We start from the raw sequence: 25,990 nt of genomic DNA, 5'->3' as shown, positions 1-25,990 counted from the left end.
GTTGTAATAAAGAGCATTAGAAATCATGTTGGAACCTACATTAGTTGTTGTGAACAAGCAGCAATCCGGGTTTAGTTGTTGCTCTGTGTCTTGAAAGCCTGCCGCTCGCACGATAACCCCGGCCCAGGGGTGATCCTTGGTGTTATCAAACAAGCGGCAGTTTTTCAAAACATGCATCCAGTATTGCCTCGCTACCCCACAACAATAAGCTGTAATAAGCTTTGCCACTGATGAAACTGAGAAACACATATGGGCACGGCGTCAACAAAGTGTGAAGTGTGAATGCCAGTTTATTGAAAGCTAGGGTGCTAACACTCGATCAATAACCAGACCCAGAACAAACGTGAATCAAAAACATTGAAACTGAAGGCAGGAAATCGCATTAACATGCCGAAAACTCACCGCGTCATATATCAACCCATGCTGATCCCACACCTTGACTTGACTCGCAGCACCTCCGCAACGCCCAACATCCTTCACACGCGCTGTTGTCACGCATGTCTACCACCTCATCCTCATCCTCCTTTCCTAAGTATTGATGCGCATACATGCTTCCGGGGTACATTGGCATTTCGTGTTCTACATCACTCTGGCACACTGAGGTCGAGTTGAGAAACGTTCGTCCGGTTGATGAGAGAGATGAGGTTGTGGGGTTGTGGGCAGCATTGTGGAGACAATATTGAACGGGAGTCGCAAAAGGGAAGAGACCGATTCTGAATACCACTTTTGAGTTGTACAGAGAACAGGATTGCGCTGAGCTCTGAGTCCGTCGGCGTCCGCGTGAGCGCACCCATGACATCTGCGAGCTCGTTAATAAGTAGCCGCTTCTCCCCAATCCACCGAGTAACTCTGTCAGCGTCTATTAATTCCAACAGCTCAGGATCATCCTTCATTTGCTCGCGGGTCAGCATAATGCGATATGCAGCCTGTCCAGAATCCACCACATGATCCGTCGAACCAAGTTCCTTCAGCATTGCTGCTCGAGTGAGCGACTTGATACCATCGGCGGCTAATATGATATCAGCCTCGACTCGCACGGCTGGACCTACTAATGGCGTAGCCAAGAACGATGGCTTCCTGTCATCCCCGCCAAAATTCACTTCAGATACGGCAGTCGAGAAGTGAAAGGTAATGGCAGATTGTGCTTTGCAGCCTTCGTAAAGGCTCCCAGCGAGCGAGGCACGGTGTCCTACCATGTGAGCGTAGCCATATTTATCTTTGACGGAGTCGAACTCGACAAAGCCGAGCTCTTTGTCGGTTGTTCCCTCTGGGAAGATTTAAGCACATTGATTTACTATGTCAAGAACTGATATTACTTACGTCTGATGCTCGTGCTCTTGACTAAGACAGCCTCGGACTCGATCTTTTTCCAAACGCCGAGTTTATCGAGAATGCGTGCCATATTGGGGGCAAGTTGAATTCCTGCTCCTACAAAACCTAGGTTGGGCGCAGTTTCGTAGACATCGATATAGAGAAACCCTTCGTGTGCTAACGAGAGGGCACAAGTGAGGCCACCCATGCCTTGATACTAGCTATGAGTTCATCATGTGAGTCAACTAACCGGAGGAAGGAGCTCACCTGCTCCAAAGACCGCGACTCTCAACCGTCTGACGTCGTCGAAGGTCATCGTTATCAGACCTAGAGAAAGACACAAGACTCAGTGAACATGATGCATGAACGACTATGTTCCAATCTACCTAGAGAAAGACACGAGACTAGATAATAGTGTAGTTAGTGACTAGGCGAGAGGATGCTAAAGGGAGAGTGGAAACTTTACCTCAGTGAACATGATGCATGAACGACTGAGGGAAAGAGGGCCGATGGATTTATTGAGACGGAAGCTATGAGCGCAATGAGCAGGTCATTCCTTGGGGAAGAGTGCTGTAGACATACCACAATTAAAAAACTCGCACTTGTTTCCGGCTACAAATACAAGCCAGAGCCCGTTGTCATCCAAAAAATTTCGATGGAGTGATTTGACGGACTTACAGCACGGATTTTGAGGTCGGGTCTTGCAGGGAGTCTTGACGTTGACGAGCGAGCTGTTCTACTCGCCTCTCAGTGACCGGGGGTTGTTGATGTGGTTTTGAGTATGTTGCCAGTGTATTTCCGTGCCCGAAAATTCCTGGTAACATACTCTCTGCCTCTTGGTTGGTGGAAACAGCGAACGGGTGTGTTGGGAGGTGTAAACGATGGATGTGCACACGGTCATGTGACTACACGCGCCCTCACGACTTCGTCAATTTCTGGGTCGTCGGATTGGCATTAACTGTAAATTTGTTCAATTGTAATATAAGTAATCGTTACAAAGTGCTACTGTAGCTACAGAGAATCAGGCTCTAAAGTCAAGTCAATGATTTCCCAGGTACCAAAAGCAATGCCAGGATGAGCAGAAACATCCTGCTTGATAGGTTTTTGGCCTGGAGAATCCACGGTCAGGTCAATAATATCACCGCTGATAACAGCACGCTCTTTTCCTTTTGCAGAGCCAGTGAGGGTAATACTATCACTCTTCTCTTCTTTTATAGTAGGAGTAGATATTGCTGCATCCTTGGTGATAGCATGCTTGTCTTGCAAAAGTTGCATTACTTCTAGCATAGAAATCCGAAGATCTTCTTGAATGAGAAGTGTCACTGTTTCAGGAAAAAGCACCTCTTCAATAACTGAATCATAGGTGAGAGGCTGTAGAATTGACATATCTATGTCTTCTGAATCTTCAGGAAACATTTCTCTTAGCTCAGAAATAATAAGAGCTTGTATCTCTGGACCATAGCTTTGTAGAAGATACAAATTAGTAAATCTAGCCATCTAAGAGCAGTATAAAATTACTTACTAGGCAATGCAATCTAAAAGAAGTTGATTCTTTGATTTATCCGGAGTTTGACTGCAGCTAGCTTCAAAGGTTTTTCTGGAATTACAGAAAAACATGCTTTCTTCAGGGTCCATAAGAACGTAACAAAGTAATTCTTTATCACCCTGGATTTGATGACGGAGACTGGATATCTTTTCTTTGGTCAATAATCCACCATTGACATTAGACTGAGCTATATGAGGCAAGGAAATATGGGAAAGAGGGCTGACACGAGCACTAGGACTGATGTTTTCTGAAGAACTTGAGTCATCCAAGCTGTCTGAAGAGGAGGACTCAGAAAAGGTATCTGGAATATCCTGGGGGTTTTTTAAGGCAGCCTGTAATGACCTATATGTTGCCTGTTTCGAGTTGCCCATGTCCACAAAATAGCCAACAATATCTTTGTCATATGTTTTCCAATAAGATTTGTGTTCATAAAATGTGGATTTGTGAAAAGAAGCATCTGGAAAAGCAGCATAGAAAGCATCTTTGACACTTATACGAGATCTTGGACGAATAGATAATGCAGATTTCTTGGATGACTTCATATAAGGGTTGCTTCTAGAGGTTTGAGATTTGGATAGTGTTTCTTGCATTTGAAGAAATCCATTGTGAATTTGATAGACCTTGAAATCAAACGGCCACTGCTTTGTAGAGTTATGAGATTTCTTTAGAACCTTTGGTGGTGGTGGTAAGTTATGAGATTTCTTTAGAACTTTTGGTGGTGGGGGTAAATCACTGTCTGATGAATTTGGGGTTCTATATCCATGTGGGCGCTTCTTCCTAGGAATATGGATATGATTTGATAAAATTGGACTAGCAGACCGATTTCTTGAGGTAGAATGTGTAATTGTTAGAGAAGATGCTTCCTGTATTGCAGATTGACGAATAGGCGACACTAATGTGGTGTGTTGTTGGGCTAACAAAGCTTGTGATGTCTTTGGTTGTAGTTTGAGCTCATCTTCAATTCCAGGACAGTGCTCTAATGTTTCTCTAAGGCTTGGACGGATTTTTAAAATCAGTCTTTGGCCCTTTTCAACAGTAAGAACACTTTCCATGGTGAGAGTTACCCATTCTCCTTTCCAGTAATCCAGTTTGGTTGTTGGCTGAAGCTCCAAGTTTTTCATTAACTCAGCAGAGTCTGACAAGCGAAAATGGGGAAAGGATTGTATATAATATTCAAGCCTAATAGGAGGCTGTCCATTCTAGAAGAATATTATTAACTGCTTGAATATAAACAAGAATATGAACTCACAGTGTGATATACAACCAAAATACATGTTCTTTTTCGTTGTTCATCCATTTCATGTTGTTTAACTTTTAGAGATTTGAGGTTTCGGGTATGACTAAGTAATCCTGTTCGCTTTTGTGCCCATGTACCTCCTACAGGTTGAGCCAGGCCTCTTGGAATAACCTGTCCAAGTCCGAACTGAGTAGCAGGTGGTGTAGAAATAACCATATCCTGGTTTGGGGATTGATTTGGAGAGACCTGAGAAGCAGAAATATTGAAAGGGCTCGGTGGTGGTGAGATAGAAATGTTTTGGGTAACAGATTGGGTAGAAAGAGGAGGAAGAGGAGGAGAATGAACTTGAGAGATTCTTTCTGGAGAAGCAGGAGTTGAAATATCAGGAGCATAAGGTACATTTTCGGGCTGGCGATGGGCATGACATGCCTTTCTAAAAGCTTGCTTAGAAATGGCATCTTTGCAAGCTTTGGTACAACAGGTCTTGCATTTATTTTCAATGCAAGTTCTACTCCCTTGAGTTCGGGTTCCTGACTTTGTAAAGCATGTAGAAACTGTGCAGAGTAGTTTATCTGATATTGGAATAGGAATAACACCAGTAGAGTTGGACTGAGCTCGTCTTTGTTGAGTCTGATTTGGCTGAGAAGAAGAATGATTGGCAGTGTTTGAAATGGAAATATAAGGTCTAAGAGTGCGAGGATAGCCCTGTGGATCATCAGGAAAATTAATTCGGTGCAAAAGACGTTGGGCATCCTCATATATATATGCAGGAGTATGATGATAGGTGTACAAACACCTATAATCAGAACACTAGACAATTAATTAGACTTGCACAATAAGCTAAGTTAATAACACATACAGTTTGACAGAGAGATCCTTTCAAATGCCTCTTGGAAGGAGATCCAGTAGCTTTGTATATAGCTATAGGTGGCATAGGTCTTCCACATGGGCGGTTGGATCTTCCTGGACAAAGACCAATAGGTGATATAGTAGGATCAGGAGGTAGGTTATCTGGGTTCATTGCTAAAACTATGCTCTAAAACTCAAGAACTTGTGCCAAATTTATAGATTTTCGGTTGTCATATTACATATATCTCCCTATAGAGAGCTACATAGTATGTCAATGCAGAGATTTCTAGCTTTGGCGCTACAAAGCGCGTCTAAACACGAGTGGCTGCGTTGGGCCAGCCACAATATCCAAAAATGGAAAAGAAGCCGCAATAAGCCGGCCCAATTCTCACGTGTTTGGCAGTAGTGTCAAGTGGCAACAACAATGCGTGCGCCGTGTAGCGCATCAAGCGGCGGGGCATTGTTGGAAAGCATTGAGCTCGCTGCCTCGAACAGTGACCATGCAAGTGGGCCCCCGACGTGGCCCGGAGGTCACACTATGGTCACAAATACCCACGATACACCCAGAGTCCGGCGGACTGTCCGCCAGACTGTCCGCGCGAAAAAAACTCGTGGACGAACCTTTCTGCACTACTCGGCAATATTCATATGATTCCCAGCAAATTCGCTTTTCTCAAGTGCGACCTTGCCTGCATTACTCGTTTTCTTTACCGCTGATTTCAGGCGATGATCCAGGTTTACTGAATGGGCAAAAGACTACGGGGGAATTTTCTCTGTACGTTTTACTCGCAACCAGCCTCTGAGCTGCATTGATATATGTGTAATAGCTGAAAATTGCTAACGAGACCATTATCGTGTTATCAAACGCAAAAATTGTTAAGGAAATTTTAGAAGATCGAGCTAACGAGACTTCCGAGCGTCCTTATACACACACGTTAGATGTTGTTACTGGCGGGAACTACTTTGCATTCTCGGGATCCGGTGGGTGCTGCCAGTCCATGAATTCTTAAATGTTGAACTATTGCTTGCGCTGATACTTGTATAGAGAGTCAGGTTTGGAAATTTGGGCGCAAGGCAATGCAGTCTCTGGTCTCACTTCAAGCTGTCCAAACTCATCTTCATGTTGCTGAGAAAGAGTCGGCACGGTTATTGTACGACATCTTACACCAACCCGAAGTACACGACCCGATACCACTTATTTTCCCGTTCCGGATACTGATACGAGTTCTGCAGCACATCTACACCCATATCACTCGTTTCACGTACTCGTTTATGGCATCGGTTCTCTATGGGAAGCCTGCTCCTAGGATCGACTCTCAAGATTTTACCCTTTTTTGCGACTATTTCCACCATTTTACAAAGATGCTTTCACCTGGCGATGCGGCTCCGGTAGATCTCTTCCCTGTTCTCAAATACGTTCCAGAGCGCTGGGCGCCGTGGAAAAAACTCTGGAGAAAGACACGTCAACTTCAGCGAATGTTGTATTTCTCCCTGCTTGATCACACGGAGCAGGAATTCAGACATGGCCCAGTAGGTGGAGGGACTATTATGGAAGGCCTCTTGGAAAAAATGCCAGGTGATGTGGTAAACAGGGAAATGCTAGGGTGGGTGTTACAGTTGCATTTTTTTATTAGGACTGACCTCGCAACATTTAGGTATATTGGAGGAGTCATGTTGGATGGAGGTACTGAGACTTCAGCGGCGCTTATCCAATCCTTAATTCTTTGCCTTCTCAAATCACCTGAGTCTCTGCAAAAAGCGCAAGAGGAACTTGACGCTGTTGTCAGTCGGGAAAGACTTCCATTTGCCTCCGATATAGATCACTTGCCATACGTTCAAGCATTAATAAAAGAGGTTTGCTCTTTGTACCACTTTAGATTTGCATTTTGAAAATTGGTGACATTTGAATCAACTAGGTGTTTCGTATAAGATCTGTTGGTCCAAGTGGAGTACCGCACGCTGCAGGAAAAGACTTTCAAGTGAGGAAATATTCCTTCTGCGGATTGGTGTGCGTCTTGACATTTGTCATTCCAAGTATGATGAATATATCATTCCAATGGGTGCTACAATCTTCATTAACATGTGTACGTCAATTACCCCGTTAACTTGGGCACCGTCTAAGTATTTCTACCGTTCTTAGGGGGAATGATGCACGACCCTGGTGTGTAATGTGTTGCTGTTTAATTATTATCGATGTTTAAAAGCATTTTTCAGAACTGTTTGAACGGCCGGAAGAGTTTTGGCCAGAGAGGTACTTGATGACGCCAGATGGGACAAAGCCAGGCCTTAACAAAGGTTACACGATCGGTCTAAACTTTATGTTTGGGTGTGGTAAGGTACGTTTCTAGACCTTCACTTTCAATAGAATATACGGCACATTGAATGCCGGCTTCCCTTTTATTTAGCGAATATGCCCCGGAATCCACCTCGCAAAATCAAACATTGTATAGTCATTGTCGCTCGAAGTTGTGTTCGCTCTAATCATTGCTGACAGAGTCTTGCCGTCATGCGTCTTCTTTGGGCATTCGACATTTCCCCGATTGATGGTGAGGTAACCCAGCACTGGAGAGAAATAGAAGTCGAGTACAAAGACGTGAGTGGACCCCTACATCACATACATGCATTACATGTAACCATCTACGCAAGGGAATTACTTTATCGCCTAAGCCCTTTAGGTGTAAAATCACCCCCAGGGATAATCAAAGAATGGATGTCATTGAGAATGCATACAATAAACTTGATCCTGTTTAACTGGCAGTGGGTCTACTGGGTGGGGTTCAAGGTAAAATGTTATTTCAAGATCTACACAATATGTATAATCTATCACTGTTATGCTGAATAAATTTGCTGGTAGACTACTAAGAGTTCGAAGTCCCTGCACTCACTTGACCTGCAAGTGTCCTCACTCATATATAACGCCCCTATCTTCATCAGAGATAGATTTCGAAACTTCGGAAACAATTGGGCCTTATGCCCCCCACGGGGAGAGGTTCCAAAAAAAGACTAAAATTTTAACTTTTTCGTGCCCTCTCCTGAATGACGGTGGGATTCCAGAGACTAGATGCCGTGTTTAACTTTAAGTGATGGGCAGAACATGGGGTCCACCAAAGCTCCTATTTTTAGTATATATGCTGCCACCTCCAGTCTACCAAAATGGAAAACTATCAAAGTACCCCATTCATTTCACTTCAAGTAAGGCGTTTCAAGAATGTTCCAAAGCGTTAAATGATTGATTGATCATTTTCACTGCTTCTTCTGACGCACCTGAGCACTGGTAGCCCTATACATCGTTTATCCTTCTGTCATTCCTGAGTGCCACAAACCCATGTTTTATAAGGCTTCAAATCGACTCTTCCTTTCCTCTAGGCACAATTCCCAAAGACTTCTACCATCAACAAAGCCCCGTTACTACTAAAGGATACTGACCCTCTAACCAGCGTTCCGCTCGGTGGCAAGGTGTTATGATGCTCGTCGCGCTGTTGACTACATGTGCTATGGCTTGGATCATTTCCAAGCTGCTTCTGATTGGAAAACGAGACAAAAATTTACCACCCGGACCTCCAACATTTCCTATAGTCGGCAACATGCACCAAATCCCGCTGAAATTTCCATTCCTTGAGTGAGTCATTGGCTTGTTTTGCTCAATCTGATAAGCGCTAAGTTGCACACATACGACGTATACTACTGCTAATTAGATTTAGCAAGTTGGCCAATCAATATGGAGGGATCTTCTCTGTATGTGTCTTTTCTTTCTGTGAAGGGCCTGAGAGTAAATTACCGGAACAGTTGAAAGCATTGAATGAAACAATAATCGTTCTTTCGGATGCGACAATTGTGAAGGAGCTTCTAGAGGACAGAGCGAGTGAAACGTCGAACCGCCCTTTTCTACACGCAATGCATGCTGTCACTGAAGGAAATTTTTTCCCATTTGCACCTGCTGGCAAGTGTAGTCTCTTTATATTGACATTAGAAACTAATGTACGCTAACCACACTGGTATAATGCTTACATACAGATAGTCACCTTTGGAAAGCTGGACGCAACGCCATAAAATCTCTGGTGTCTCCGCAGGCCGTACATGCTCATCTCCCAATTGCTGAGGCCGAAACTACACAGTTCTTGTACAATGTTTTACATAGTCCGGAGGTGACGGCCCTGTACATTGTTTGCTTATGCAAGCCTCTCTCATCCACTGTCTTTCAGGATCTTTGCTCTCATATTTATCGTTTGGCATTCTCGCTGACGATCTCTGTGGTTTACGAAAAATCAGCAGCTACAAATGATACGCCAGAATTGACATTATTTACCCAATACTTTCGTCATTTCTCAAAGATTGTATTACCTGGAGCCACTCCAGTCGACCTCATACCCATTCTGAAATATCTCTCTGAATTTTGCGCACCGTGGAAAAAGCTCTGGAGGAAGACCCGCAGCCAGCAAAGAGCCTTATACTTCTCCTTGCTTGAACATGCAGAAAAGAGGTTGGAGAGTGGTCAAATAGATGGAAGCATCATCCAAGGTGTCCTAGAGCATCAAATAGATCTCGGACTGAGTCGGGAAATGATAGGGTGAGCAGCGCAAACCGTGCACCTGTGGTACATTAACCATGCGTTTTTACTCATTGAATTTAGTTATATAGGTGGAGTAATGGTTGACGCCGCAACTGATACAACCTCGGCGTTCATTCATTCTTTGATTCTATGCCTCATAAAATACCCGTCATGTTTGAAAAAGGCACAAGCTGAGATTGATTCGGTTATTAGCAGCAGCAGGCTCCCAGCATTGGAGGATATTAATAACCTGCCATACATTCAAGCTGTTATTCGCGAAGTTCATTCAATTCTTATATCTTAGTGATGATCACTCAAGTCATGACCATAGGTACATCGTCTGAGGCCCGTAGGGCCCCTTGGCATTCCACACGCTGCAATAAAGGATTTAGAAGTGAGTCAATGTTTTTTGGCCTATCATATAGCCATGAATGGCACATGCTTTTAGTATCGAGGCTACATCATCCCGAAGGGCGTTCCCATTTTGATAAACACTTGTAATTGCCATCCATGGTAAATCACACAATATCGTCGCTCATTGTTTTCGCATTGTGTTAGGGGGCGTCATGCATGATTCAAGTATGCATCTCTACAATAAAATAAGATGTACATTGATCAATAAACGTTTTGTAGAACTTTTCGAACGTCCAGATGACTTCTGGCCAGAACGGTACCTTTTCACAACTGATGGAACAAAGCCCGGCCTCGAAAAAGGTTACACCATTCGCCAGAGCTTCGTGTTCGGAGGCGGAAAGGTATTTATTTTCTCAAATATACATATTATTTTGAGCGATAGGCTAAATTAGCTGATCTTAGCGTTTATGTCCTGGAATGCACCTTGCTACTACGAATACGGTACGATCACATGCATTCGACTCTAAGATTACGTTCAATCATACATAAAATTTGACTGTAGAATCTCATTACCATGAGGCTCATTTGGGCGTTTGACCTCACTCCGACAGATGGTTCGAATGCATCGGGAACTAAGTGGAACCTGGAGGATGAGTACAACGATGTAAGTACTAGCTTCAATTTGTGCATGCTCATTGAATTACTGAGAAACTGGATGCAATATTAGGGAATATCCTTTATGCCTAAGCCTCTCAAGTGCAAGGTCAGCCCAAGAGGGAAAGAAAGGGTGAAATTGATAGAGGATTTATTCAACGGCTTGAGCCTGCAATAAGTTAGGGGACCTCCGGTATGAAGGCATGGGCAGCCAAGTTAAGTACTACACACGATGTGCCATCAAGCTTCAAGAATCGCAACGGAAATGTCGCTATTGTAACAGCATACAAATTTGATACGACCACAAATCTTCCAGATACAAGAGATGAAATTCGTGTTCCCATAAACAGATTCCAAAAAAAAATAGTGTTCCCGTTTTGGTATCGTCGTACCCCAATATAGACTCGGAGTACCTCGTGGTAGTCACGCGTTACATTTCAAATCTCGGTCCTCCGAAGAAAATGGAGAAAATTCAGCAACCTTTGTCCTTTGAATCAAGTTTGAAATTTGAGTGTTCGCGTATTTCAACGTTCTGGCTGCGCACTCCACGTAAGAATATCAGGCGTCCAAAGTAAAAGGTTAGGTATAAGCAAAGGAATTTTGTGCTCGTATCCGACGCTGAAAGTTCATCATCTGACGAAAAGTAACTTGAACTTGAAAGATGCAATAATGACTTAGCACTTGTCTAAAGTCCATCGACTCTCTGCCAAGTTTTCACTTTTTACTACAGGCTTAACAATTTATAACCATGTATATTATCATACGTCAGCCAAGGATGATAACCGAATTTAATACACTGTGTGCCCACGGTTTATGTCATGATGGATCCCCATGTTAAGCCGGCTGGATAACGCAGTGATGCCGCAAGACAAATTCACGCGGGTCAGGGCCTACGCAACACTGGTGGCAGCTCATTCTCAAAAGTGGAGGCAGTTAACAAAGGCTGCGGTACCTGACAATATCAGACTGCATTAGCAAGCTAGAAAATAACGCACTGAGAGATTAGAAAGGGGGCGAAACGCAGAATACTCAAACGGGTAGTGATCGTGCATTGCAGTATAAAATGGAAGGAGTCTGTGTTGGAGTGCAAGTTGCCGTCCAACATTTATCTTGCAACATTATCACTTCCTCATCAAGCATGCCTTCCACACAGAAAGCACTCCTCCTCGAGAAAAAATTCGGTGATTTCTTGATCAAGGAAACCGAAATCTACAAGCCTGGCCCCGGAGAAATCTTGATTAAAATTCAAGCGACCTCTCTCAATCCTGTCGACTGGAAGATCCAGAAGTATGGAATATTTGTTGAGGAATTTCCGGCAGTTATAGGATGCGATATTGCAGGGGATGTTGAAGAACTTGGGGAAGGAGTCATTGGCTTCAAGAAAGGCGACCGAGTGTAAGCGCTAGTAAATCTGGCATTACGAGTTACCGTTAACTCTGTGAACCTGCTTTAGGTTTGTACAAGGGCAATTCAACTACAGCAGATTCTCCTCTTTCCAACAATATTGTGTTGCAATTGCTGCAACTGTAGCCAAGGTATGCACGATGGTTTCTTGAACTTTGTGAGCCAACTTACTATCCCTCTTGTCAAGCTTCCCGACAACTGGTCCTACGAACAAGTCTCCGCACTCCCGGGAGTCTTGACATGCGCCTACGTTGCTCTATACAACAAATCTCCCTTTGGTCTAGGGTTCGAGCCTCCGGTGTCAGAAGCGACAAAAGGAAAATATGCTGGCACCCCTATCGTGATTCTGGGAGGGGCTTCATCTGTTGGACAGATTGGTACGCGGTTTCGTTTGTTCCTCTTGGATTGATAAGCAACAGAGTTCGCTTCCAGCTATACAGCTCGCCAAATTATCAGGCTTTTCGCCCATTCTGACAACCGCGTCGCTTAAGCATACCGAACACCTCAAATCCATCGGAGCAACTGAAGTATTCGATCGAAACCTCCCTTCATCCGCATTGATCACTGCAATCAAGAAAGCTACTGGAAGTCAACCAGTTAAGCATGTCTTTGACACCGTTTCGTCCGCGAAGACCGAACAGGACGGTCTCGACATATTGGCCTCGGGCGGTCAAATTATACTCGTACTGCCATTGGCAGTCCCAGCTCCAGAGGATAAGAAGGTCACCACTGTCAGCGGGTTTTTAAGAGACCCCAATAACGTCGAACTGCTTGAAAGTCTTTATCGCGATCACATCACCGCGTGGTTGGAGCAGGGTGTAATCAAGGTAGGTCTCTAGCTCCCTTTGCAGGTCAATTCTAAATAAGAACAATTAATCTCCATTTCAACAGCCTAACAGCATCGAAATTCTTCCTCGTGGTTTAGCAGGTATTCCGGAAGGTTTGGCTAGATTGCAGAAGGATCAGGTGTCTGGATTCAAGCTAGTCGCGCATCCGCAAGAAACTTGATTCCAGTCAGATGATTCGAATGATATACAATCGATGAATGGTGGTCCCAGATTTCATTTATTGTCCAGCGTCAAATCCTTTAATAAATAGTGCATGTTGTTGGTTGAAAGTTCAAATCAGCATAAAAATCAGACATTATAGGCCTACCTGAATCCCCTAACGTTTGCGCTCCAGAAGCCAAAGCTTAGGACTCTCCTGCAGTATCAACACATCCCTAAAGCGGGTCAACAATTCGCCCTTTTTCTTCCCTCTAAAACTGAAAATCTCCCGGTTGATAGCCCAGCGATCGAAACTCTTGATTTCGCTCACTATTCGCCATGTACGATCCATGCGCGAGTCGGTCGAGGGCGGCACCTCTGAGATAAGGTGTGTAAAAGGGCTTGAGGAACTGGATAAAGTGTTAGGCGAAAGATTTTCCGTCTTATTATAGACCCATGGTTGTGAGAGTTGTTGGGATTGGGAAGGATGGTAATAAGGTGGCGCATTGAGTTGGAGGAAGAGGGAGGCACCTGTTTGTGCCGCAAGGTTGGATATGTGGACGTGTGGAATAGCTTTATGTAAGGTAACGTTAGAGTTCTGATGAGAGAAAGGAGAATGGGGACTGACGGTATGTCGTTTTCGCTGGGTATAATTGGTGAAATGTATATAATGCCTGGCCACCAGGGTAGTTGCGCATAGATGCTTTGGTGAAAAGCACAGCAATAACGAGGTTGAGAGCGAGAATGCCTGCGGTGGCCATGAAAAAGAGGCGACCAAAAAGACTACTCTTTCTGAGAGAAACCCTGCAATATGGTTATGAAAGGGGAGTCAAACTAATGGCAGCTGTACAACTTACATCCATTTGGAACCTCTAGCCGCTGCGACGTTGAATATAGGCACAACGTAAATAATAAATCGCCATTCCTTGTGTCCAAGGTTACTAATCAAAGCAATGAAGGCCATCGATGGAAGAAGCAGGGATCTTATACGATGGTCGATAGCAAAACCTATAATCGACAAAGGGAGGGCACCGAGGAGGAGCTTGGGTAGGTAGGACGTAATGTAAGTCAACGGAGGCGATGTCTTTAGAGAAAATGAGTATTAGATATTGATCTAGAGAAAACAACTTACACCCCATTCCGAGCTTTTGCCCTCAATAACATTGAAGTAAATCCCAGAAAACTCGGGCCATAGAAGGCTTTTGTTCCAGAAATAGGAATCCACGAAGAGAGTTAAAACTACAGGAAAAAAATATAAACAAGGGGTGAAAAGGCAAAGAAAGCATCTTACGTAGTGAGATGAGAGCAGAAATGAACCCCACTTTCAATAATCGTAGCAAGGGAATTTGTCGAGAAATTAATAATTGGAGAGCAAAAGGTCCCAAAAACAGTGCCACTTCCGCGCGAAGCACAACCCCAACGAATGTAAGTAAGGTAACTGCTGCAGAGATCCTCTTGAGGGATGTATATACCGAATTTGAAGCTCTGTCAACAAGGAGGTACGTTGATACATTGACTATATCATATTAAATGTAGGTTCAAAGTATACCAAGGATTTACACACCAGGGATAGTGGCGAACATGTTGGGTATGGTGCGACCCATCCAAAATGGATAATGAAACTGCGTACACGTTAACAGTGCAAAAAATAAGCCTGTGCCTCTTCCATATCGTCGTGATACGCCTCTTCGAATCAAGCAAAGCGACCAAGAATTGAGACTGGCGAGTGACAAGCGAACTACGCGTTGATGAGAAGAAACAGTCGGGATATGAAAGAAACACATACCTATGATCTGTATTTCAAATTTTGAAGGAACGAAGCCTAGCCATTGCGCAACCCTAATAGTCGGTGTGGAAACCCATGCAAGAAGTACACTGCCAACAAATGTTCGTGGCACTGCCCCAGGAAATGTGAAATGGTCGTACTTTCAAAGAAATATTAGGCTTTGGAGGTCTTTGTCACTTGCCAGAGCGCACATTATATAAGTTTTCACGACCAACACCATACATTAGAACATCATGTGTGGCGTGTAGATTGAAGCTTTCTTCGACTTTGAAGAATGGGGCGAGGACGACGTGTGCCCAACCTACGGCGAAGATCAGAACGTCCAAAGCAACGCTCATAGCACGATTGCCGAATTTGATACGATGGTAGATGAGATGTTTTTGTGTTAGGAATGTTTTCTTATTCTTGCTTTCTTGCAAGTTGTCGGCGTGGTCGATGTTGTTGGCGAAGTGGTTGACACCGAGGCTGGATCGGTTAAACACCGGACAATTACGGCGGCGGGGCGGCGGCATTTAATTATAGTAACCGGTCACGAGAGGTCAGCGCTGCTCTGGGGAAAGCCATGAGCCCTGTGTTCACTCTTTCTACTTAACCTCTAAATTTCCCCGCAGCCATGGGCATGGCAGCTGCCCGTTCAAGGGGCACAATATCTTCTACCGCTGGGCGAATACTCTCCTTAGTGCTCATCGCATCTATATCATTGCCGACCTCAGTGTTGGCAACCAACACGTCATATAACGAACTCTTATCGAATCGCAGTTATGTTTCTCAAGTAGGATTATACTCTTTAATCTACTCCTGCGGCGTTCTGACAAGATGTTGCAGAGCTTAAATACATTCGCAGATATGGCACCTTCAGGTCTGTTAAGTCCGGCGGGCAGACACGAAACAACCATCTCTTAATTCTGTTTATTATAGGCAAATGCCCACCTTGTTTCAATTGCATGTTGCCCGTTTTCGAGTGCGGGCAGTTTGCTGAATGCAATAAGTACGACGGTCAATGCAAATGCCCTCCTGGATGGTCGGGAATTGACTGTCTACAACCGCGTATGTCAAAATGAACCTTCTTCAATACCTCATATTTGACATTCTGTCGTTAGAATGTGACTCATTGGCGGACGGGGAGCATCGAAGGCCTAGAACTGGGGACAGTTGCGAATGTAAAGATGGTTGGGGTGGAATAAATTGCAATGGTGAGTAGTCTTTTTTGTATACCTTTGCAGCAGATTTTCCTCAATTTACCTCTTCCAGTTTGTAAAACCGACAATGCTTGTGTCGGCTTCCCTCTGGCAGGTGGTATCATTACCGAAGGGGATGATGAGGTAGCAAACATGACATGCTACAAGGGCGGGGAAACTGTCTTCAACAATCATCAGATGTGCGACGTCACCAGTACGCAAACTGTTTTCTTAAAATGCGCCTTACTTACCTCAATCTCAGACCGGAAGATTCTTGATATGCTACCAGGACGGCCGCCGCAGGTTACTTTCAGTTGCGACGCTCAAGACCGCACTTGCGCCTTCCAGTTCTGGACCGCTCAAGTCGAATCTTTTTATTGCGCTTTGGAAGAATGCGAATCGAAGACGGATAGGAGTTACGCCTCCAACACAACGAGCTATCAATGCGAAAAGATCAAATGCAAATGTGTACCTGGGAGGTTTATCTGTGGGGAGGACGGAAGCATAGGTGCGTGTTAACATGTGCATGTTTTTGTTATGAAATCTGAACGTGCTGCCCGTTTCATAGACATCTCCGATTTCTTGACTGAAGAAATTAAAGGTCCTGCGACGTTCAGTTGCAAGTCCAAACAGGGGTGTAAATTTGAGGAGCCAGCAATGAATGATTTGATCGATCAAATATTCGGAGACGCGTATATCACTCTTCAATGCGAGGGTGGTGAATGTCTACACTATTCGCAGGTTCCTGGCTACGTCGTGAGTACTATTATCTTGTTATCTTTGGTTCCGGTACCAATATTAATATCCCTCCAGCAACCTCCGAAACCGGACAACACTTTATGGGTGGCATTAAGTTCAGCTGGCGCTCTTCTTTTCGTTCTTTTGACATTCCTAGGTTTGTACAACATCATTAGTCCGATATCTGGCTTCTAACAAATTCAATAGTTTTATGGTATTCTGGTCGCGCCAACAAGGGCGGAGACTTTGGTCAGCTTCGCCTACCGGAACATGAATCTGCAAAGTTGATGATGGATCACGTCCCCGCTTCCCTCTACTTTTCTGGTATCACATATGACCTTGCCGGCCGTACCATTTTGGATAACATCACTGGATGTGTCAAGCCTGGGCAAATCATGGCCATTATGGGTGCCTCCGGTGCCGGAAAGTCTACGTTCCTCGACATCCTTGCTCGCAAGCGAAAGAGAGGGGCCGTTTATGGAACTACCCTTGTTAATGGACGTGAAGTCAGTGATGCCGAATTCCGGAATGTTATAGGATATGTGGATCAGGAGGACACCTTAATGAGCACGTTAACCGTCTACGAAACGATTCTTTACAGTGCCTTGTTGCGACTCCCGAGGGAGATGAGCATTGAAGCTAAGAAATTCAGGACACTCGAGACTATGAACGAGTTGGGTATTCTGGGTATCAAGGACATGAGGATCGGAAAGAGCGGTAAGTAGACCCTATGCTGTAATCCGGTTCGGTCTCAACCTGTTGCTTCTTTATTCAGGTCACCGTTCAATTTCAGGGGGAGAGAAGCGCAGAGTATCGATTGCCTGTGAACTGGTTACTTCGCCTTCAATCCTCTTCCTGGATGAACCTACCAGCGGCCTCGATGCCTACAATGCTTTCAACGTCGTTGAAAGTCTTGTATCCCTTGCGCGCAACTATAACCGAACTGTTGTCTTCACTATACACCAACCCCGCAGCAATATTGTTGCTCTATTCGACCAACTCCTCGTCTTAGCCGCCGGGAAGTTGGTGTACTCCGGTGAATTCACCAAGTGCCAGGAATACTTTGCTTCAATAGGCCAGCCCTGCCCCCCTGGTTTCAATATCGCCGATTTCCTTAGTTCGTCTTCTATTTGATTGACATATTACGCCGACTGAAGGATTCATTTGTTAGTTGATCTCACGATGCATGCGAGCATTGACGCTCCTGCGGCCTCGGAATCATCAACACCTCTCGATGTCTCACCTCCTAGCGACAATCCTAATGTTGCCAGCGCAGAACAAGGACTGTCTATCGTTCCACATAGCGTGCCCCTCTCTGTTCGCTCTCTCTTGTCAACAAACCCCGACGACGATACCGAGCTGCGGCCGACGAGTTCATCCTCATCTGGGAACTACATCAAGCGCAAGACATCACAGATCTTCAAGGCCGTGCTAGAGAACGGTGTTGTAAGCCTCGTCGCGAATAAAAATCAAATGCAGAATGTACCTGTTGCACCGGCGCTGAATGTGCTTGTGGAGGCGTATGCGGGAAGCACAATCGCTGCTGAGATCAAGGCGGCTGGTGAACAACTGAGGAGGGAAGTCGTCCGCGCAGACGCCAGCAGTGGAAATGGCAATGCAAATGGAACCACAAGCAATGAGCTTCCAGATGTTATCCTCGAGACTTCGATGCTGAGAGGGCGGAAGAGGGCTAGTTGGACCACGCAATTTAGGATTTTGAGTGGCAGGGCTTTCAAGAACTTATATCGTGATCCCGCGTTGCTAACTGCTCATTACACTTCCGCTATTGCACTGGCTAGTATGTATTTTCGTGTCTTTGCTCTTCGTATCAAAACTGATGATTGTTTTCAGTTATTTGTGGGCTATTCTACCACAACGTTACGTAAGCGTTGTCTTGCCTGTGTCGTCGTTATACGTTGACCATTCTTTAGGAATGATATTTCAGGTTTCCAGAATCGACTCGGTATGTTATAATCTTGAATTATGAAGACATTCTGTAATTTTGTTATTATAGGCATTTTCTTTTTCTCGCTGGCTCTTTTCGGCTTTTCTTGTTTGTCGAGTCTGGGCCTATTCGCTAATGAACGCATACTCTTCATTAGAGAAAGGTTCGATTTAATCACCTTGGTGCCTGGAATCCCTTCTAATTACACATCATCTTAGGGCAAATGGATATTATTCTTCTTTCACATATTTCTCATCGAAGGTAACCCCTAATCATAGCTTGTTAGAGCTTGATTGATAATCTTACATGACAGATTCTGTTTGATATCTTACCATTACGTCTCATTCCCCCCATGATGTTCGGCGGAATCGTATATGGCCTCGTCGGCCTCGTGCCAGCCGTGTCTATTTTCTGGAAGTTCATGCTTACGCTGGTGTTGTTCAACCTGACCACCGCCAGCGTTGTACTATGGCTCTCAATCGCATTTGCGAATGTAAGCGTGGCGAGTTTAGTTGGCACGCTCATCATGCTGTTCAAGTACGTCCAATAGCTGATATGGCCATCTGTGGCTCTTTTGATTGATTGATTTTTCTTCTTTAGTCTGTTGTTCACGGGTCTGTTGATCAATCGCGAGAGCGTTTCTCCTGCATTCCAATGGCTGCATACTATTTCATTCTTCCATGCCGCGTTTGAGGCTCTTGCTGTGAATGAGCTGAGATTCCTGCAGTTGAAGGAGGTGAAGGTGAGCTATATACGATGACGTCATCAATGATCTTAACCTAACAAATCTCAACAACAGTATGGCGTCGAGCTGGACGTTCCAGCTGCGACCATTTTGTCTGTATTCGGGCTTAGATCCCAGGTAAATTTTAAACATGCTATTTTCGTTCTTTTATCTCATCTATCTGCCTTCAAAGTCATTCTGGTGGCCCAACATTTCGCTACTCGCCATTTTCTTCGTTGTTTTCACGATATCGAGCTATATCACTCTACATTATTTCGTCAAGGAAAGACGCTAGGGATTATGATATCCCTATCTATATCTTGCCACTCGTGGAGAGTGAGGAAAGAGTTACAGTGCAGCTCTGGTCGCGTATCTTTTACACGTAGTTACATATAGCCGCTGGAGCCTATGATTACCTTGTATAACTTTTGTAGCACATTATCTATTCCAAATACTTACTATTTGAAGGACAATACCATTATTAGAGGCCCGTTGGTTGATTTGATTAAATGAAAAGGACTTTTCATGTTCATCAATAGTGTGTGATTGCTCCCTTTGTCTGAATCCATGTACATAAAAATAACATTCTGAGAATTGAAGGGGACATTGGAGCAAAAATAAATATTAATCTGTTTCTTGTGGACGAGCGACAAGCTTCAGCCTCGAAACCTTATCCGCCTCCAACCTTTGTAAGCCCTCAATGACTCCAGCAAGACCGTTGGGCAAGACCTCAATGTTGTTAGGCTATAATAATAATCAAGCTATTAGTTTCATGGCATAAAAAGTGTATAGATTGACTCACAGTGATCCAACCCTTTTCTATGAAGCTGTAGACATGGTCATGATAGAACGCAGGCATGTGCTCTGTGTTTGGAGGTATTGTGAGCTTTGCATACGCAAAATTAATTTGCTTCTCCTCTGTTGCTTTTACAGTGGGGAATGAGACATAAACGATGCGACCTCCGGGAGATAAAATATCGAAAGCGATTTGTTGGGTAAGATCGGAAGATATTGAGTCGTACACATGGTGGATGGGTTTTGTAGTGATCTGACTAATTTCTGCATTGAGTGCGTCTGAAGAAAGGTTACGGTCGAGTACATGAGTGCAACCAATATCTTTAAGAGCGTCGGCATGCCTCAAAGATGCGGTTGTAATTATAGGAGAGAATCCCGATACTTTGGCAAGTTGAATTGCTGGAAATATGGGACGTTAGGCAGTTAGATTAATCGTCAATGCGTCGAGCAGGAAATGGTACTTACTGAACTGTCCTACTGAACTGGAACCTCCAAAAATGACAATGGGGTTCCCCGAGTATTTACCGACAGCTGCGTCGGTCAACGGAGCCTCGAGGCCAAATCCATTGGGTGGTTTGCTATAAAGACCCGAATAAGCTGTGGTGAGTGCCATCGGTAACGTGGAGGCTTCATCGTAAGAAAATTTAGGCGGAATCTACACCATAAAATTAATGAAAGACTCTAGGGTTGTATCCAGCTCTGTGATGTTCGCACCTTGGATGTCGTTGAGGCAGATGATACGACGTACTGCTGGAACGCGCCTCGGGTCTTTCTGAATTCTCCCTGACCAAAGCTATACTCATCGGTTAGAATGTGTAGTCGGGGGGTAGAAAAATAATATTTACACCCTATCTCCTTTCTTGAATTCTTTCACGCCTTCTCCGACCTCCTCAACGTCTCCGGCAATGTCACTCCCTAAAACGGCAGGGTATCCGTCCATCAAACCATCCCATTTCTGGATCTTCCAGTCGACGGGATTTAGTGCCGCTGACTGCACTTTAATCAGGATTTCGCCAGGACCGGGCGCTTCGCGAGGGAAGTCTGCGACGACGAATTTTCCAAACTGCTCGGGAAGTACAAGGGCTTTGTGGGTCAGGGTCATGTTTGGGATAGTAACGGAAGCGAAAACTCAAAGCTTAGAGGAAAGTTAGTGTGGAAGATTACACTGATAGATGCCATTGTAAGAGTAGCCAGCCTTTTATAATAGTTCAGTGCGGTTATTCCAGTGAAGGGTGCGTATTTGGGCGTGGGTGATACATGTTGATTGACTGCTGATCGTTATACGGTACTCGGACTATATTTGGTTCAGCCTCCATTTCAGGCGGTAACTTATCTCAGGATCGATGAGTTCACAACCTGTTTCAACGTTATACTTGATGCGAAAGGTCTATCCGATGACGAAGTATGCGATCAAAAAGGCGGATTTTTCATGGTGCCAGTGGCTCGCGCTGCTCACGAATGATTGTACAAATCAGATGCCACAACAGCTACAATGTTTCCTGAGGACGCGCCACAAGCTTCAACCTAGACACTCTGTTGGCCTCCAGCCTTTCAAGTCCTTCCACGATTCCAGCTAGACCATTCGGTAGAATCTCAAATCGATTTGGCTGTTATTTGATGTAAGCAGGGGTCATGTTATCGAGTCTATTTATACTCACCGTGATGAAACCCTTCTCCAAAAATCCGTAGAGGTGTTCACGATAGAAGGTAGGGATTGGATGCACGTGTCCTGCATTTGTTTTGGAGAGATACTTTCCTTCAGCTGGAGCCACTACAGCCGGTAAGACAACGACGGCACGACCGCCAGGAGATATGATATCGATCGCAGTTTGCTGTGTTTCTGCCAATGCAATGGAATCAAAAACAAAATGAATAGGTTTGGATGTGATTTTTCCTATCTCTTCGCTTAGAGAGGATGTAGATAGATTTCGGTCAATCACATTTGATGCTCCGATCTCCAATAGGGAATCGGTGTGCGAGGGCGATGCAGTTACAATGATTGGAGAGAAGCCTGAGAGCTTAGCAAACTGAATGACTTTAATGAAGAGTAAGTCGCTCGGCGGAAAGTGGCAAGACGAATGGTACAAACCATATTGCCCTACAGAACTGGAGCCACCAAGTATGACGATTGGAGTGTTGGCATATTTGCCCCGAGCCTCTTCAGTTATTGGCGGTGTGATTCCAAGGCCAGAGTCAGGATCTTTGTAGAGGCCTGCAAAGGCAGTTGTTAGGGCCATGGGCAATGTGGATACTTCATCATACGAAAACTTGGGAGGTATCTAAAACCCCTTGAATTTATGAAATGTCAATTGGGGCAGCAACTAGACCTCGTACTTTTGACAAGGATGAAGTGGAGGCAACGACATATTGTTGGAACGCTCCACGAGTCTTTTTGAAGACGGCCTGGCTGAAGCTATGATTTTGAATAGGATCTCAGTATCGTTTGATGAAGCTCGCAGTTGTTGTGGTGCGTACACTCTGTCGCCCTTCTGGAAATCCGAAACACCCTCGCCAACCTCAACAACGTCGCCCGCGATATCGCTCCCTAGTACAGCAGGATATCCATCGATGAGGTAGCCGAATCTCTGTATCTTCCAATCGACAGGATTAAGAGCCGCGGACTGCACTTTGATCAGGACCTCGCCTACTCCAGGCGATTCACGAGGGATATCGGACACGACAAAATTTCCATATTTCGAGTTCAGAAGAAGGGCTTTCTGCATGATAGATATGAGGTCGTTCAACACGACTACCCATTCGGTCTGTCCTTTTATTCATGTCAGACTCGAACTGGAGGAGAAGTAGAACGTTTCTTGCAGGTTGCAGCAGCCGACTGCCGAGTCGATGCGTGTCTTCCGAGGCTTCGAAGGATTGCTGACTAAGTGATCTAATCATCGGCTATGACCAACAGTGTCCTTGTTCAACAACTTGAACAACAATTCTACCTACTCGAATTAGCCCGAAAAGCTAGTTCAACTCTTTATATTCTCTTAAAATTCTTATGACAGTGTTGCTACCGACTCGACAACGATGTTATCCATTATCATATTCATTGCAGTTAGCAGGCTTCATTGATTTTCGACGGATATCAAGGTGGAGGCTCATATGAGTAGACCTGAAAGCTCATCCTCCGGAAGCTCCAATCCGGAATAGTTTTGTGCATCAACTTCCTATTGTACTCATTCTGATTTTTGTCATACCTGTTGAGTACTAGAGGCTTATTCAACGGATGTGATCTCCCGGTCCTATATCCATATTTTCTGTCTATGTGAAAGCGTGCTTGTCGAATCGTAACCTCGATGTCTTGAGGAAGTCAGAGCATTTCTCTAACGAATACGACACTCTTGTCTACCGGTGCCTGTGGAATCTTCGGAAGCGTCTCCTTTCATGAGTTGCCACCATTGTTCAAGCCGGCGCTTGCCATCAGATGCCTGCCTTCTTGGCGCTGGCGCCTCCAAAAATAGCCTAACTGGGCATTTCAAAATCAAGCTTCAAGCCTCGAGTGCCATCAAAGAACTACGTAACATAAAATTAAGTATTATGAAGTTGCCCATATAGTTGTTTCTGTCCGAGTCTTTCTGTCGCACAATATTTAGCCTTGCAATTTGCATGTGTATTCATTATATTGAGACTTATGATGTATGTAAGAAAACAGAATCTACATGTAATGAAAGTAGTAGTAAAAATTGTTGTTCCACAGTTACTCTGGCACTTAAGCTGTTTCCTGAGGATGGGCAACAAGTTTCAGACCAGAGATGGTATCTGCCTCCATTCTGGCCATTCCTTCAGCAATACCCTCCAGCCCATTGGGAAGGACTTCAATCTTGTTAGGCTAAAGAAGGAGCCGGATAAATCGATGTCTTATTGATCCCGTCATTATACACATACCTTAATTAGGCCTTGCTCGAGTATCCCTGTGATAGTATCATGGTAAAGGTTTTCGAGCAGTTCGATATTTGATGGGAATCGCAACAAGCCAATTGCAACTATGATGTTCTTCCCTTCCGGTACTTCGACGGCAGGGGGAAGGACAACTGCCATATTTCCACCAGTCGCGAGAATAGCAATTCCAGTTTTCTGTGTGCTCTCTGCCGATACAGTGTCAAATACGTATTTGATCGGCTTGTCAGTGATCTGGCGGCTTTGCTCGACGAGCGTCTCTGTCGGAAGACTACGGTCCAGCACGTGTGTTGCTCCGAGGGATTTAAGGTGATCGCTGTGCTTCAATGACGCTGTAGCAATGATTGGCGAGAAGCCAGATAGCTTCGCAAATTGTATGGCTGGCGCATCATGAGCATATATGAAGTTGATAATCAATCACGGACTCACCGAGCTGCCCAACCGACGTTGCTCCGCCAAGGATGAGGATTGGTGTACCTGCATATAGTCCCTGCGTTTTCTTGGTTGTGGGAGGAGTAATGCCTAGGCCATGGGGGACTTTGTTGTACAGTGCAACCCATGAGCAACTGAGAACAACAGGGAGGGCCGCAACCTCGTCGTACGAGAGGTTGTGAGGGATCTACATAAATAGAGCGTAAACCATTTAAACGGAGTAGTATATTTATGGCTCCAAGCGTACTCGAGCAGCCGTGGCAGCCAGAGCGACGGTGTATTGCTGGAAGCTACTTCCATCATTCTCAAGCTTTCCTTGACAAAATCTAAGAAAGGTCATGATGAATCCAATATAGCGCCTCGAGTTCAGTTCAGTAAAGGAACACATACACCTTGTCTCCTCGTTTGAACTCGGAAACACCCTCCCCAACTTCTTCGACATCACCAGCAATATCTGTCCCAACAATAGCAGGATAGTTTTCTAACCACACGCCGAAGACCCCAGTCTTGTGAATTTTCCAGTCGACGGGGTTCAGGGAGGTTGCATGTATCTTGATTAAAATCTCTCCAGGACCGGGTTTGTAGGTTTGAACTTCTTCCACAACAAATGGTCCAAACTTTTCTTTGTACAGAGCGGCTTTGTGGGTAACTGGCATTGCTGATGAATGTCTAGACGAGGATGGGTTTAGGAGTGTGTGGTCGGGGGACACCCCAACTCCCGTTTTGCATATGTTTTTATTGGCCAAGTTATCTGTACCAGGGTAAGCGCTCTCACCCCATTGTCGCTGACTACGAAACTGAAGGGCTCAATGTTAACGGATAATAAGGTCCTCCACTACCAGACATAGATTCATATCAGACCCAGGTTGTCTTTAGTCAAGCTGCTAGATTCGATCAGAGAGTCTAGAAAAAGAGCATATTCTGCTGGTTTCACGCTTCCCATGAAGTGACCCCGTTTTGTGAGTAGTTTTGGTTTGAGTATTCTGTGCTTCTTGGTATCGCATACAAGTTGTGGCGCCTTTCTGATCGACTATTAAGGAAATTGGACCCACGCATCATCGATCACGTTGTACGAGTATATCCGTCAATTCCGTAGCATGGAGCGCCTGATATCATCATTTGTAGTGATGCCGAGTTATCGGGTTGGCGAATTGTCACCCCGAGAGGCTTTGAGACCTCTGATGATCTATCATTCCATCAAAATTCAGCAATGACCTGTGCAGGAGCAAATATTCACTATCAGCGGGGAGGCTGCTGTTTTTGAGTGTCGCATATATCAAAGGTCGTGTATCATCTGGCTATAGGGGGATCGACGATCAAGAAGAAAATACCTACAGCTTAGCGGATCTTTGGTCTGTAGTTTGAAGCCTCACTATACACAGAACGTAAACGTAATGGCAGATATAAGACGCTCCTGATATTCTCTTTCGCCGGAGCAGTTACTGACCGACGACCGTAAAACATGCATGCGAATTCCTGAAACTATTCATTTAGAAGCATTTGTGCATTGTAGTACTGACACGGTACAATAGGATACGTTACAAAAGCCAGTGGCGGCGGACCAGATTAAGATTAGGAGCAACAGCACCAATTGAACTTCCG

The 25,990-nt window shown here is 44.7% G+C and overlaps 8 protein-coding genes across 8 annotated transcripts; 3 read left to right on the top strand and 5 right to left on the bottom strand.

Annotated features, from left to right (window-relative positions):
* Positions 1 to 584: 584 nt before the first annotated feature.
* JR316_0005679 (FAD-dependent monooxygenase OpS4) lies at positions 585 to 1,519 on the bottom strand (the record flags this gene model as incomplete). Its single annotated transcript, XM_047891435.1, has 2 exons — positions 585 to 1,267; positions 1,321 to 1,519. The coding sequence occupies 2 exons, from the start codon at positions 1,517 to 1,519 to the stop codon at positions 585 to 587; spliced, it is 882 nt and encodes a 293-aa protein (XP_047748784.1).
* A 3,924-nt stretch (positions 1,520 to 5,443) lies between these two features.
* On the top strand, positions 5,444 to 7,624 carry JR316_0005678 (Cytochrome P450 monooxygenase; the record flags this gene model as incomplete). Its single annotated transcript, XM_047891434.1, has 10 exons — positions 5,444 to 5,620; positions 5,771 to 5,924; positions 5,989 to 6,547; positions 6,578 to 6,797; positions 6,860 to 6,922; positions 6,979 to 7,027; positions 7,084 to 7,104; positions 7,158 to 7,279; positions 7,438 to 7,536; positions 7,619 to 7,624. The coding sequence occupies 10 exons, from the start codon at positions 5,444 to 5,446 to the stop codon at positions 7,622 to 7,624; spliced, it is 1,470 nt and encodes a 489-aa protein (XP_047748783.1).
* Positions 7,625 to 11,638: 4,014 nt separating this feature from the next.
* On the top strand, positions 11,639 to 12,912 carry JR316_0005677 (Dehydrogenase orsE; the record flags this gene model as incomplete). Its single annotated transcript, XM_047891433.1, has 5 exons — positions 11,639 to 11,895; positions 11,954 to 12,035; positions 12,092 to 12,281; positions 12,337 to 12,731; positions 12,796 to 12,912. The coding sequence occupies 5 exons, from the start codon at positions 11,639 to 11,641 to the stop codon at positions 12,910 to 12,912; spliced, it is 1,041 nt and encodes a 346-aa protein (XP_047748782.1).
* Positions 12,913 to 13,068: 156 nt separating this feature from the next.
* JR316_0005676 (putative Dol-P-Man:Man(7)GlcNAc(2)-PP-Dol alpha-1,6-mannosyltransferase) lies at positions 13,069 to 15,188 on the bottom strand (the record flags this gene model as incomplete). The annotated part of the gene is made up of 8 exons (XM_047891432.1): positions 13,069 to 13,463; positions 13,519 to 13,694; positions 13,748 to 13,974; positions 14,023 to 14,129; positions 14,182 to 14,406; positions 14,455 to 14,628; positions 14,677 to 14,815; positions 14,868 to 15,188. 8 exons carry the CDS (start codon positions 15,186 to 15,188, stop codon positions 13,069 to 13,071), a joined length of 1,764 nt encoding a protein of 587 aa, XP_047748781.1.
* Positions 15,189 to 15,522: 334 nt separating this feature from the next.
* Positions 15,523 to 19,556, top strand: JR316_0005675 (ABC transporter G family member; the record flags this gene model as incomplete). Its single annotated transcript, XM_047891431.1, has 18 exons — positions 15,523 to 15,535; positions 15,595 to 15,723; positions 15,777 to 15,869; positions 15,928 to 16,068; positions 16,117 to 16,362; positions 16,423 to 16,610; positions 16,668 to 16,749; positions 16,800 to 17,309; positions 17,368 to 17,709; positions 17,764 to 18,390; positions 18,444 to 18,474; positions 18,524 to 18,555; positions 18,607 to 18,700; positions 18,756 to 18,798; positions 18,851 to 19,074; positions 19,138 to 19,279; positions 19,337 to 19,399; positions 19,455 to 19,556. The coding sequence occupies 18 exons, from the start codon at positions 15,523 to 15,525 to the stop codon at positions 19,554 to 19,556; spliced, it is 3,102 nt and encodes a 1,033-aa protein (XP_047748780.1).
* A 329-nt stretch (positions 19,557 to 19,885) lies between these two features.
* On the bottom strand, positions 19,886 to 21,158 carry JR316_0005674 (Dehydrogenase azaJ; the record flags this gene model as incomplete). The annotated part of the gene is made up of 5 exons (XM_047891430.1): positions 19,886 to 20,005; positions 20,064 to 20,455; positions 20,522 to 20,711; positions 20,771 to 20,849; positions 20,902 to 21,158. The coding sequence occupies 5 exons, from the start codon at positions 21,156 to 21,158 to the stop codon at positions 19,886 to 19,888; spliced, it is 1,038 nt and encodes a 345-aa protein (XP_047748779.1).
* Positions 21,159 to 21,543: 385 nt separating this feature from the next.
* Positions 21,544 to 22,779, bottom strand: JR316_0005673 (Zinc-type alcohol dehydrogenase-like protein C2E1P3.01; the record flags this gene model as incomplete). Its single annotated transcript, XM_047891429.1, has 5 exons — positions 21,544 to 21,663; positions 21,715 to 22,091; positions 22,146 to 22,335; positions 22,391 to 22,469; positions 22,532 to 22,779. 5 exons carry the CDS (start codon positions 22,777 to 22,779, stop codon positions 21,544 to 21,546), a joined length of 1,014 nt encoding a protein of 337 aa, XP_047748778.1.
* A 989-nt stretch (positions 22,780 to 23,768) lies between these two features.
* On the bottom strand, positions 23,769 to 25,044 carry JR316_0005672 (Dehydrogenase azaJ; the record flags this gene model as incomplete). Its single annotated transcript, XM_047891428.1, has 5 exons — positions 23,769 to 23,888; positions 23,945 to 24,336; positions 24,386 to 24,575; positions 24,636 to 24,714; positions 24,779 to 25,044. The coding sequence occupies 5 exons, from the start codon at positions 25,042 to 25,044 to the stop codon at positions 23,769 to 23,771; spliced, it is 1,047 nt and encodes a 348-aa protein (XP_047748777.1).
* Positions 25,045 to 25,990: the final 946 nt, after the last annotated feature.

Source organism: Psilocybe cubensis, chromosome 5, assembly GCF_017499595.1.
Source record: "Psilocybe cubensis strain MGC-MH-2018 chromosome 5, whole genome shotgun sequence".
In the NCBI taxonomy this organism is placed as follows: Eukaryota; Fungi; Basidiomycota; class Agaricomycetes; order Agaricales; family Agrocybaceae; genus Psilocybe; species Psilocybe cubensis.
This window is presented reverse-complemented; position numbering and strand designations above follow the sequence as displayed.